Below are 13,883 nucleotides of genomic sequence, written 5' to 3' on the forward strand. Positions count from 1 at the left end.
AGATTCCACAGTGCACCACCTACTAAAACATGACTAGATCAGCCATGCGGCGTTCACATCACTATTTAGGTCTTTAATCTTGGCAATGGGGATTTATTTAATTGATTTGCTTTCTCTTTTGGTATAGTAGTATGTTGGCACTCCAAAATGCTAACTTTTTAAAATGAAATCCGTGTGTGAATCCAAATTGCACATTTATTCATGGCACACCGGGCAATAAATCAAGTCACACTACAACGTTCCCTGCAGTAAAGAGTATTTGTACTCTTTAGTGTAAATAAAACAGCTATAATGAAGAACTGAACAGACGAAAACCATTCACTCTTAAAACTAATTTTATCTAATTGACAGAATTCACTTATTTTTCTATAAAAATAAAATATTATATAATATAATACCTTAAAAGAAGTCATTTTGTTTCCATTTAAATAATTGATTTAAAACATCCCAGTTTACATTGCTATCATTCTACGCCATTTCCACATCATCCTCCCTTTTCTCCAATAGCGCTTTAGTTAACCATGAAATAGCTTTACAAACCAGGCATTTAGTTTCCCTCCAGAATCACTCCCAGTTGGCCCAAACCAACAGGTGTCCCTTCTTTTGTGTCTGGAGCATTTGAATGAACAGCCCTCATTTCACCCCCTCCCTCTGGCCTCTGTCCCAAACCAGACAATGATGAGTGAGCCCCATGAATATTAAAACTAACCATATTCTCTGTGTTTTAGCCTGATTTATTTGGCCCATGCGTTTCCACGTTGGGGAGACGTGGCATCAGACATTTTTCACTCTGATGGAGGCAGCGACCTTTGACCTATTAACTCAACTCAATATGTTTTGTTCACACTGATTTGTTATTAGCCCTATTCAATGTGACCAGAGGATATTATGACGCTAATCATGCAAATCATGGCTTCGGGAATAATAGATAAACAGCTGGCATTTGCCACATTTGTCTCAAACAACATGACATGTAGAATTGCAAATGCTTTCTTGTGAAATTATTTAAAAATATTTAAAACCAAATAAAAACTTGTAGAACCTATGTTTGTTAACTTAAGCTAAAATATAAGAAACTCTTTAGAACTAAGTCCTCTTAATAATTATACATCAAGATGAAGTGGGTCGACATGTCCCTTTAAATGTCTATTTTATACATTTAAATGCCTGTGTGTCAGTTTCAGTTTATATTTTGAGAATTTTTGCTCATTCAAATGCACAATATTTTATTTTGAATGGACAATTATTCATCACTCTAAAACCCATGGATACAGTTAATATGTCTTTTCACATTGAAACAGAGCAGACAGTCCACACTCACCAACTAGATTTTTGTGTGACAAACTATGAAAAAACACAAATGTATAATTTGAAGATGAAAGAGTAAACAAGACTAATGGCCTATGGATTCCCTCTACCACTACAATGGCAATTAACTTTGCATTAGTTTGGCTAATTAGTATCCTGTTCAGCCTAATTACTTTATACTGACTGTGGAGCTGTGGTAGACAATAGGCAGTCCTTTAAACAGAGCTAATAAATGGGTTTATAATCTGATGAACAGAGGCATATGTTTAGTAATTGTGCTCTTTGGGCTCTTTGGGTGTGAGGGCCCCTCTGGGACAGATGGGGAGCTGGGGACACCAGACCACTGCACTGTGTTATTGTTCGTTCCATTGACAAATGGCTCTCCGACTGCGACTCTGCGGCTCAAAGCACTGCAGCTCTGCGACTCTGCGGCTCAAAGCACTGCAGCTCTGCGACTCTGCGGCTCAAAGCACTGCAGCTCTGCGACTCTGCGGCTCAAAGCACTGCAGCTCTGCGACTCTGCGGCTCAAAGCACTGCAGCTCTGCGACTCTGCGGCTCAAAGCACTGCAGCTCTGCGACTCTGCGGCTCAAAGCACTGCAGCTCTGCGACTCTGCGGCTCAAAGCACTGCAGCTCTGCGACTCTGCGGCTCAAAGCACTGCAGCTCTGCGACTCTGCGGCTCAAAGCACTGCAGCTCTGCGACTCTGCGGCTCTGCAGGCACAGCACAGGCGCTTAAGAAAATGCAGCTTCATTTGTTCATACTGTGATTTAATAGACCATTGATAACTAATAGATGCAATATAACTGCAACTAACAATCATTTTGCTAATCAGATCAGTCTAGCGATTATTTTTTCAATTAATCTTAACCGGTAGTTGTTGAAGTGAAGCTGTTTGAGGATCATGGTGGAGCATTTTATGGACAAAAGAGGGTTTTAATCAAATAGACAGAATTTATATACTTTCCACATTCTTTTCATGAAATTACAGCTCAATTTCAGTCATAAAACTACTTTTCTCAGTTCATGGCACGTTTTGGAAGTTCATCATTATTCGATTACTAAATTAGTTGAGGATTATTTTAATAATCAATTAGTTGTGATTAATCGATTAACTTGTTGCAGCCCTAATAGCCAAATACAAACATCAATATCAAATCTCACTCGGCTTACGTTGCTTTACAAAATAGGTTATGCAGATGACAACACAACATTCTGAATGTGGAAAAAAACACATGAGAGTCGACGGATGGTAAATCCAGATGAGGCAGTTTACAATTCTATGGTGGAATTTGTTGTTTGATTTTCTAATTGCAGATTTGTTGACCATAGTTAAAATCTCTCATTACTGGCCCTATCCACATTAAATAAAATTTGGCTCGAAGTTCAATGTTTTCTCTGTCAAAATAAATAACAAAAGTGAAATCATGTTTTCATTATTGCCTCAAAAATGTGTCTTTGTTCTCACTTGAAAGGGTTTGAAATCATGCGATAATTATGACAACTTTGTGGAGCCAATTCCAAACAAATAATGACAAGGTTCAACATTTGTGAATTTCTATTTTGGACATTTCTTTCAAAAACAGTAACAGTCAATAAACGATAAACAATGTCTGCGAAGAAAATCTAGATATTGTTTAATACATTGGCCTATAGTTCATCATCAGGTCTATATTTTAAACATAATAGTCTAAAATAAGACCATGATTGAAGTATAGGTCTAAACAAGGACTAGCAGATGGGGGACAAAAACAGGAATACAAACACAAATGACGTAACAAACGTATGTAAATATAACTCTTCTAAACTGTCCATCTCCTCCAGGTCAGTATAACACAGCCATGGATGGTGTTTAGTGTGCTGTGGCTCCCCCTAGCGCCCTCTAGCTGAACTGTTCAATGGGATGGGCCGGTGATGGGGGCGGTGATGGGGGCGGAGCACGCTGGTCATTCACCCCGCCCCTCCTTCTCTCTACCCCGCATTACCAGCGCTCCTCTGCTTGGCTGCCTCTTCTCCTGCTCGGCCAAGTAAGATTATAGCGGTACTCGGGTTCTTCTAAACACTCCCAACGTTTGTTTTCACTATGTGAGTAGTTGTTTTATTTTGCTACACACTTTCCTCAAGCCAATAGGTCACATGCATGCTGCCATACGCGACTCTTTGGACTTACGTTACATCTCGCTCTGTGCGTTACACCCAGTTCAATAGGTTGTGGCCACGTGTTGCGTTCACGTGACATCACAACATTGAGCTGGAGGCTCAATGTTGTGATGTCACGTGAACGCGTTCATTTTGAGTTTTTAGTTTTTAACTTAAAGCTCTATATCTAGTCGTTTTAGTCGACCAAAATGCCACGTTATTTAATTGATCTAGTTTTAGTCCAACAGAAAATATATATTGTATACTAATTCAGGCCCGGGTTCTTTTTTTGTCAAGGTGGACCTTTTTAGTATGATGAGGTAGATAAAAGTATCAACCCGGTTAACCGTGTGCAAAAATGACCTAGTTTTGTTTTGTGCTCGCTTCTGATTCGGTTCTGATTGGTCCTCCTGGCTGGTGAGGCTCACTACCTCTAATATCTGTGGTCCCTCAAAATATTGAAAGTTACTGCTATAGATGGACCTTTTCGGCCCAAATGGGCGGTTCGTTCGAACCCCCCGAACCCCCCCCCTGGCTACGGGCCTGTAATTATGATACATTGTAGGAATTTGCATTTCCTTTTCAAACGTGTTTTTGGACGTGGACTTTGTTGCTGCTTCTAGTTTGAGGCTCTGGGGCTGAGAAGTTGAACTTGGACCTATGTCTCTTATGCAATCATACTTTTATAAAGTATTATGAGAGTCTTAAGGTCCATTCCAAATAAAAGAAAAATAAGCGGGCACTACAAAAATAAAGCCATAACATTTCAAAATTAAAGACGTAATTTTAAGAGACTGAAGTCAAAGCCAGAAAAAAGTCCCTAAAATTACGAGAACAAACTGGTACATTTTTTTAATTTTACGAGAATAAACTAATGATTTTAAGAGAAGAAACTCATACATTTATGAGAATAAAATTCTATTTAAAATAGAGACGTCATTTTCCAAACATAAAGTCGACATTTAAAAGTTCAGGGGCCGACGTCGAGGTCGGCCACCACAGCCAGGACACAAAACCATGTCCCACATGTGCCGATTACAAGACAGATGCAGTTTAGCAGCACCATTCCTGTTACGCATCATTCACAAACTGTTGGATCAGCTCTTTACTTTCTCCATGGCGTTGCTGTAGAGCACCTTGGAAAAGGGCTGTGGGTGGTTAGAGCCAAAGAGCACTTTGTGATTGTTCCACTATCAGAGGAGAGGACGGAAAGCTCCAGATAGAAGTATATGAAACCTACACACACGGAGCAGTCATCCAAGCCAAGCGTCCTGGCGGTGGAGCTGATGTGAATCGTGTTTCTGCTTCACTTCGATGTTGGTCCCTGAAAATTCTGTCTTATTTTGACTATGAGTTTATTAGATTATTATTAGATATAGATTTACAAGTTTATTCTCGTACATTTACGAGTTGTTTCTATCTTTGACTTTAAACTCATGAAATTACAACTTTAATGTCTGAATGTTATGACTTTATTCTGGTCGTGCCAGCATATTTTTTTTTAAATTTGGAATGGCCCTTATATAAGTCGTAAATTTAGGGTTTATTATTTGACAAAAATATTAGAACTTTAGTGTACACAAAGATTTAGGTTACAGGTTTGTTGACCTGGTTTATGGTTCATATCTATAATAATGGTCTTAACCACATGAAACAAAAACTGGCACAAAGTTCAACGTCCTCATTATTTTTTCACAATGCTCTCAAAGTGGTGCCATTATTCAATTGTGATTGTTGTTAGTTGAAAGGACTTAAAGCCATAAGAATAATATGATAAATAGTGATAAGGTTAGACGATTGTGGATTTCTGCTTTGGACATTTCTTTCAAAAACAGTAAAAGTTACAAAGATTCTCAGGGGTTCATCAATAAGTAAGTCCAATCTTCTAGATAGTTGAAATTAAATGAAGGGATGGAATGTTGATTGTTTCTAAATTAAAGTATAATAACTACTGTTCGATATCGTCTTTATTACCAGAAAATATCCTTTTTTTTTATAAGCCAATAGCTTATCAAGTTGCTGAAGGATGTTTGGGTCCACAACATGTCCAAGGGAGAAAAAGTTTGGCTAGTCAATAAAACAAATAAGTAATAATATTATCACTATACTGTGATATGTAGGGCTGTAGATCTTTAGTTGTTTATTTCATTAATCGGTTGATGCTGTTTGATCTTGTTTGACCAAACCTTTTATTAGTCAACTAATTATTTTAGGGAAGATTTTGTAGGATTTATATTCATAACAGCAAAATCAAGAAGGAATTTCTGCAAGATATATCACTATCAAATCTGAATTTTAATGATTTCAGACTACATTTATCATTGAAGTCCTTTGCAAACAACCTTTATTCCCTTTTATTCTGTCTAAAGCTGCTAACCCTGTATTTTAGATTTCTCCAAACATACTCTGAAATGCATATGATTCTTGTTTTAGTTAAGCAGTTCATATTTAAGTTTTCTCAATGTTAATGCTCCTGGACGTGGTGCATTTTGAACAGAATACAAACAAATCTAACTATTCGCAATATTGTGTGAAATTTGAGTTTAATCTGCCTTTTTACAGATAAAGACACTGTTTACTTCTACGCAGTGTATTTTTCTTTATGAGTATTTGTATGTGTGTGATCAGTTTAACTACATGGTGAAATCATTGATACACTAAATTGGTTTGAGAGCTTTTTCCAGCTCCATCATATTCCTTTTCGCTGATTAATCAATGCACAGGACATTGACCAGTAGTTGACCAAGAATCTTTTGACTTGACTATGTGCCCTAGTTATGTGCATGTATCCTAGTCATTGTATGATTGGCACGTCAGATTTCTGCATTACCTGTTTTGTCGTCCTGTGATTGTATCCTATGTAGTAACCTATATATTCTTGCAAGGCTAATCTTTCAGGCTCGGTTCCAAAACAAACTGACCAGTGCAATAAGGAGATACTCTTTAATTAAGTTTCGCTTTGACTCATCTCAACGAATTCCCTTTTTCATCTGCATACAACTGGTTTGTAAAAGTGAGTGTGACTGCTGCAGGCCAATTCAATACCAGTGGGCGACACCATCTCTTCAATACACATGTGACGTGATGTGTGTACCACATGATTCATATATTCACTGAAATGTGTATTTTTTGCAGATCATTCTGGTATTATGGCACAACAACAGCGCTGTGTTCAGCTGTCTGTTCGGCCGTCCCGAGCTCTTGTGGATGAGAAGTTTAAAGTGTTGGTCCAGAATGCTTCTCCTGGGGCTGAGCTGACGGTGCGCTCTCATCTCCACACTGAAGACAAACACAACTGGGAGGCGTTTGGACACTACATCTGTGACAGCACCGGGACACTCAACTGTATGAGCCTCTCAAATGATTTCCCTCCTGGTAAATTTAATCTTCATAAATATACTTAATTACATTGACAGTGTGTCAGGACCCGAGCCTGGGTGGGACATATGAAGGAGTTGAACCAATGGGATTAATGTGGAGCCTCAGACCAGTGCCAGGGAGCAAACCTGGACTCAGGTCAGACATACAGTACAATGTGTTCTTTCTACACTCATTTCTACTCTTGTAATGTGAAGTATCAAACAAATGTCACAATAGTTATATAATAATTCCCCAGGATGAGAAAGACGAATGTGGAGACTCCCCTGGAGGTGACGATCTCAGTTTACCAGGGCCATCTGTCAGAGGACTTCCCAGAGCAGAAAGCTCTGGCTGCTGTGCTGGTGGAGCGCTGGTACATGGCTCCTGGAGTTCAGAGGATCCCAGTCACAGAGTACAACCTCACTGCTACACTCTTCCTCCCTCCAGGTGGGTTTCTTTTGTCACATCCAACCTAGGTGGGCTAATTGTGGATTACTTCCACTGGCTATTCATCAAGACAGAGGAGGAGCAAAAAGACTGTGCACTTTTAAAAACACTTTTAAAAGTTAACGTATGTGTCTAATGAAGTATAGATAGCAGTTGATTTCAATTAAGGCTGTTTGCATTAATTGAAATCAACTTTGCATTGAGAACTGCTTTTCTTTTTTAGTTTTTAAATTTTAAGTCAGAGTAGCAAGGCTACCTAGTTTTGATGAGTTTTATTATTTTTTATACTCAACATATTGTGTGTCTGCGAGCAAAGAAGGTAAGCCAGCGCTGGGGACAGCCTCTTCATAGCTTTGCAGTGTTTTGGATTTTTTAGCCGGTCTGTCACAAGAGTCTGTCGCGGGGGCCCCGGGTTCCACCCGGGCTTCACTTGGTCCATGATGTCTATTTACTACTGCGCAAGCATATGAGTGCATATCCAGGGCAGCTTTTCCAAAGAAAGAGGACTAGCTTGTTTCTGAAGTTTGGCTCAACTTGATTGGTCTCACATGTGCAGCGAGCGCATGGGATTGCGAGTGCATTCGTTGTGCAAAAAGTTCCTCAAATCCTCAAAGTGGTAGAGTTTGTCATTTGTGGATCAAGGCCATTGTTGATGTTCCAAAAAGGTCTTCATCAGGCCTCCATTTTTGTTTAACGAGAGAGCTGAAGTCAACATGACGGGACCTGGAAGTCTCTCTCTGTTTTCAATAAACAGATTAAATTCAGTGTCATCATTTTAACATTACATCCTGCTATGTGAAGCACTTTGAATTGCCTTGTGTATGAAATGTGCTCTACAAATAAACTTGCCTTGCCTACATCTTGAAATCATCTTACGACCTCCCATCTCATGCTTCGTGACCCCCGGGGGGTCCTGAACTCCACTTTGGGAACCACTGGTCAATCCATTAATTTCTTCTCCGGCGCTTGCACCAAAAAGCAGCTAGGGGGATCAAATTTACAAGCTTGTTATTGTGTAGGGGTTAGGGTTATACAAGCTTCTGAATGAATAATTAACAATATTTTGGGCTCAAGGTGACCTTTATGGCCCTGTGCAGGCAGTACTGCTTTCCAAGGGCTTTTGCAACCTTTTGAATTGCACTTAAAGGCGCAATGGACGATTTTTCGGCGATTTGCGAACTCGGGCGGAAGTGCGCATGCGCTCTCCCCCGTGCGGACTGATACAACACACACGTGTGTTTTGTTTATTAGCGCGACTGATCGAATCGCATCTCTCGTCTCCCGTAGATTTCCGTCTTCTTCTGAGTCATCTCGAACTCTCTTTCTCCGTCTTCATTTTGTCCCGTACACTGAGGGAACTATATTATGATAGATCAATGCGCTTAGGCACGCGGAAACGTGGGGACGAACCTGACTCGGCTGGCGGGACTAATCGGCAGTCCACGCCACGAGGAAATAAGACTTAGATTTGGGCCAAAAAAATCGTCCATTCAACCTTTAAATACAAGTTTCTGATTGTTATGAGGAATACATTTATCAACATGAAAAATAATACCTCTCACAGCACTGTTCATTGTTCTGTATTCCTGTGCAGGACCTGGTCCATTCCCTGCCGTCCTGGACCTCTGGGGAGGAGGTGGGAAACTAGTGGAGTACCGAGCGTCTTTACTGGCCTCACATGGGTTTGCTGCTCTGGCCTTGGATTATCTGACCAATAAACTCACTGTGGAAACAGGCAAAATGATGGAAAATGACTACTTTGAGGTAAAGGCATCTTTTTGAATATTGAAAAAATATAGTTTGAAAAACCCTTTATCAATATGTAATGCTCACTTTTTTTTATCACAAAGCCAAAGTTTGGTTCATTATTGACTCAAAGATAACTTCAGCTTTAATGGCCATAAATCACCAAATAAAACACTAAAATGAGAGAATCCTGTGCTAGTCTAAGGCACATCTAATTAAAGTTTGAACAAAAGTGGTAGAAATGTTACAGGTACACCTTCAAAACAGATTTTCCCACATTAAGCAACTTATTCAACATGTTGAGCTTAAGTGGTGGTCACTAAACTGTGTTTAGTTATTACATGTTTGTTATTCCTTTTATAGAATGCCTATAAATTCCTGGAGCAGCACCCTCAGATCGTGGGCAGCAGGATCGCCATGTGGGGGCTCTCTTTTGGTACATCTATGACGTTTAAAATGGCCGCTTACTCCAAGGTTATGAAGGTGACTAGAGTTCCATTCATTTTAATCATTTAAATTAAACAATAACATTTTATTTCACTAGAAATAAGGCATAATTTGAGGAATCTGTGTAATCCCTCATTTGCCCAGGAGTGTTTCATCGTAGAAAATAATTCAGATTAAAGTCGAAACATCTTTATTTTCAAAAAGGTGTGCAGATTATTACACTTGAATCCTTTTGTCCATTGCACAATCTGCAGGGGAAGTCTCTGGGATCAGTCAAAAACATGTGTTTTAACTGAGTCTGACCGAATATTTAACAGTAAATATTGATATATTAGTGTTAGGTTGATCAAACAGAAAAGTGGTGTAAAGTTCAAAAGTGAGGCATCAATCATCTTCCATTCCACTCACCTAAAAAAATAATGGCGGCTTATTCATTTTTCTGTACTTGAAACAAAAAAATGCAATTCTGTACTCTTTGTAATGTGGCCTTTTTGTGTTTTCTCAGCTCAGGTGTGCAGTGTGTTACAGCGGAAGTCATATTCAGCCAGTCAACGGCAGTGTTGAAGAAATCTTAAAATACTGTGCACAGTAAGTTATGCTGCTGACAGTTCAGTCATATTTTTTTTTACATTCAGACACTTTCTAAACATCAATAAATATTTTTAATAGGCCGTGGCTACAGAGCCGCGGTGCGGTCAAATGTCCCAGCAGTTTCAGGAGCCGCGGCACGGCCATATAGCCTCATGGCTAACCCTGACCCTAACCTTAACCCTGACCTTAACCCTGACCTTAACCCTGACCTTAACCCTGACCTTAACCCTGACCCTGACCCTAACACGGTCTAACCCGGCGTGGTCAAATAGCCCATCAGTTTCAGGAGCCGCAGCACAAAATAGCCTAACAGTTTCGGCCGCGCTGTAGACACTCCTTTTTTATAATCCCAATAATGAGGATTATTTTTTAAATCCATTAAAAAAATGTTCCTGTAAATGCCTTGGTTGAGGTCAAAGAACAGATACTTGATAATCTTTGGTACATTTTAAATATTGTTGTCTGCAGCTTTTTAATCAAATCAATATGATATACACACAATATACCTTGTTGTAATTGTGTATATCCTCAAATTAACCATTTCAATATCACCTCGAATTGTATGACATTGTGCTTGGCTGAAATGTTTTATTTAAAAAACAAACTTTATTCAGAAATGAAGGGAAGACCCGCGTCACTGAGAATCAGGAGGTCATATGGCATGATATTCTCCTGCCAATCCCCGAAGACCCTGCTTTCAAAGTCGATGTGAGTACGAGTGATTTGTAGATAATCATGAAGAGTATAATAGAAGTGCTGGTGGTAAAGCTACTACTTGGATCATGTTTATTTTCAGTTCTACACTATTTCTCTTTGTGCAGATGGGACGTTTGCAGTGCCCCCTGTTGCTTGTGGTTGGTCAGGACGATCAGAACTGGCCAGCTTTTGTGTCTGCAATGGATGTGAGTTCACTGCGTTTATTACCAGATTTGGTGGCATACATCATCACCTACAGCAGCTCGGCTGAGAATGTTCTTCTAGGTGGGATCATTCATTTGAGATAAATTATATATATTGAATTCCATAATTTATTCTCCAGGTCGGGGGACAAACGTAAATAACCTCAAGCAAATCTATTAATTTTGATGATTTGTCCACAGATTGAGAAAATCAGACCTTCTTTCTCCTCTTTGTGTCTCACTCACTATTCAAATATCTGAATACTGGATATTGTGAAAATCTTTTTTTTTCATGGTTCACTTTGCAATGTCACCAATATTTATCAAAGTTTACAATTCCCTTAATCTGAAAGAATAGACTGTGTCCTAGTCAGTCACAGATTATGTTAATCACAAATTTATTACAATTTGTTTCATTTTTAACTTAAGTGAAATGTGATGCTTTTTGTCTGTCAGATGAAGGTGATGATGGAGAAGGCTGGGAACAGTCACCTGCTCAATCTGCTCATATATCCTGACACTGGTCATTTGATTGAACCTCCGTACTCTCCACATACACGGACCAGCATCTTCAGAGATGTTACGTCTAAACAATTGTGTAAGTAAAGGTGTAAACATGTAAGACGGCTTTCTCCCACAACAACAAAGACATACTGCACATAGTATAGATCAGGGGCGAGCAACCTGTCGATCGTGAGTGCAGAGCTCACAGTCAACACTTTTTCATTGAATACAGATGCACACAGGTCCATATACAGCCCCGTAGTTATGCGCTGACCACAACCACCAGAAATGGAAGTACAGCATATTTCAAGTTCAAGTCATAATCACAAAATATACTAGAAATAAATCAAATTTAACCGCCAAAGGAAACACAGTTGCTGCGTTCACATGGAGTCTGCACTTATCGTCTAATCATTTCCACACCACTGAGAAAGTTATTTTGAAAATCAAACCTGTGAAACCTGACTGAAGTATAAATGCACTAATGTCATCGCCACAATATGAATGAATGTCATCTATGCCTGTGCCAAGCAATGCCTAAATATGAATAGCCTCATATATCCTGACGCTGGTCACAATTACACTATATTCAGTAGCATAGCATCAGGCAATTCAGTGTGACCACACTTGGCCCACAATGCAGTAGGGCTCACTTGGGCCCTACACCTCCTCCTACAGCAGGGGTCACTAATAAACTTTCAGGAACATTTGTGCCACTTTGCAACTTTTATATTATAATATATGTAATTATTATTTTATAACATATGTATAGAGTATTATAATAAGCCAATTATTTTTTCACAATTTACCATTTTATTTTATATAAAATAACCCAAAATATTATTATATTATATATATTATTTAAAACAAAGTAAGATGTATTTTATTCAACTTCTTTCAATATAATTATGTCTGGAAAATCTTCATTTAATATTTCTTCTGAAGGCTTTATTTTCTTTCCCTCCTGTTTGCCAGGCATGGTGCTGTGGGGCGGCCGCACTGTGGCACATTCTCGAGCTCAGGAAGACTCCTGGAGGAAGACTCTGGTGTTTTTGAGAGAGCATTTGTACGACAGGAGAAACACATCAAACCTTTGAGACCAATGACTTGAATAAATAATTACTATTAATTAATCTCAAATCAGGACATTGTTTGGGTGAGTCTGATAATTCAATGGGAAGTCCATCTGCAAAGACAATATTCTTAAATGATTATATTGCATCGCACCCATTTGCACCTCTGTAGACCTGGGCCTGAACTACGATCCTCTACTTCAATGTTTCTAATGTGCCGTAAAAGTCAGCACAATAAGTCTCACCCAACATATGTTTTGAAGACATTTTAATTTTCATCTTGAGTAGCTAGTTTTAATATTTTTGTAGTGCTTTGATAAATGATGATTTTATAACAGAAATGACTGAAAGAAGCAATTGTATATGAAAATGTATATTAAAAATGATTAAATAAGGTTGTTGTTAATGTGTCGAGAGGAGCCCGCTGACGTGGCTTGAGAATCTGTTAAATGTATGGGCCTTTAGGCACGTATGCATTTTAATTTGAAACGCATTCCCATGATACTGGCAAGCCTTTTGTGTCTGTAAGGGTATCAGAGGAACACAGGTTGTTGTTTTTTTTAGATCAATATGCCTCAATGAAAGTAACATAGTAAGTAAGCTTTAAAGTCAAACATTGAATCTACAGTCAGATGTGGGAGCACAGGAGAAGATAAGCAGGACAGTCACTGACACATGCTTAAGAGATCCATCATCGAGCCACCAGCAAGTTACAAACTACCCATGAGTAGTTCATATGTGGAGTTCAAACTATTCACTTCACTGTAAGGTTTATGAACATGTGGAGATGGGTAGAGAATATCAACAAATTTTACTTAAGTGTTAAGTTACTTCAAACTAATATTACTCAATTAGAAGTACAATGTAGTGGGCCAAGAAATTACTCAAGTAAAAAAGTGCAGTATTGGGGAATCTATTAGTAAGAGTCATTTTAAGAGTGATTCTGGGTGCAACATCTGATCTATAATTTGAAGTTAATCTTAATTGGTGCAACAAAACATAAAATTAAAGCCGCAAGCGGCGATGATTGCTCTCCCCACCCGTGCGACCGCCTTCCATCGCGTCCGTGTTTTGATTGCGATCACTGCATTCTCTCCGTCCAACCACCATCCAGGCTCTGAGTTCCTCTACCTGCCTACTATGTACACAGCACAGCACGGTTCACAGCACGCACAAAAACCCAGGATAAGTTTTACAGCGATGCTCCTGTGTGCTTTACTCGTCACTTTTCCAAATGTGGCTAGAACAAAGTGGACGCGTCTCATTTCTTATCTTTTTTGCTATAGGCTGGCGCTATCGAGTCCGGTCACGACGGATGTTTTTGCGAGCTACATTTTTGTCTTTTCACCATGTTTTGATATTACTGTAA

The 13,883-nt window shown here is 39.1% G+C and overlaps 1 protein-coding gene across 2 annotated transcripts; it reads left to right on the forward strand.

Annotated features, from left to right (window-relative positions):
- Positions 1-3,281: 3,281 nt before the first annotated feature.
- Positions 3,282-12,909, forward strand: LOC140348548 (acyl-coenzyme A thioesterase 1-like). 2 transcript variants are annotated; one of them, XM_072434483.1, is made up of 12 exons: positions 3,377-3,393; positions 6,333-6,460; positions 6,583-6,792; positions 6,864-6,963; positions 7,064-7,254; positions 8,849-9,018; positions 9,364-9,483; positions 9,953-10,035; positions 10,653-10,746; positions 10,860-10,940; positions 11,394-11,535; positions 12,417-12,909. In XM_072434483.1, coding segments are annotated over exons 1-12 (1,443 nt in total). In that variant the 5' UTR covers positions 3,377-3,391; the 3' UTR covers positions 12,539-12,909. The 2 variants fall into 2 exon arrangements, with proteins under 2 accessions (XP_072290585.1, XP_072290584.1); XM_072434484.1 differs by lacking the exon at positions 6,333-6,460 and having other exon boundaries at positions 3,282-3,393.
- Positions 12,910-13,883: the final 974 nt, after the last annotated feature.

Source organism: Eucyclogobius newberryi, unplaced genomic scaffold (genome assembly GCF_026437365.1).
Source record: "Eucyclogobius newberryi isolate DKJ021-1_F unplaced genomic scaffold, fEucNew1.0.hap1 SCAF_7, whole genome shotgun sequence".
NCBI lineage: Eukaryota > Metazoa > Chordata > Actinopteri > Gobiiformes > Gobiidae > Eucyclogobius > Eucyclogobius newberryi.

Excerpts from the sequence above, each read along its gene's own strand:
- LOC140348548 (XM_072434483.1), top strand. Across the intron at positions 10,747-10,859 it reads ACCCTGCTTTCAAAGTCGAT|ATGGGACGTTTGCAGTGCCC; the intron begins GTGAGTACGAGT and ends CTCTTTGTGCAG. Across the intron at positions 10,941-11,393 it reads CTTTTGTGTCTGCAATGGAT|ATGAAGGTGATGATGGAGAA; the intron begins GTGAGTTCACTG and ends TTTGTCTGTCAG.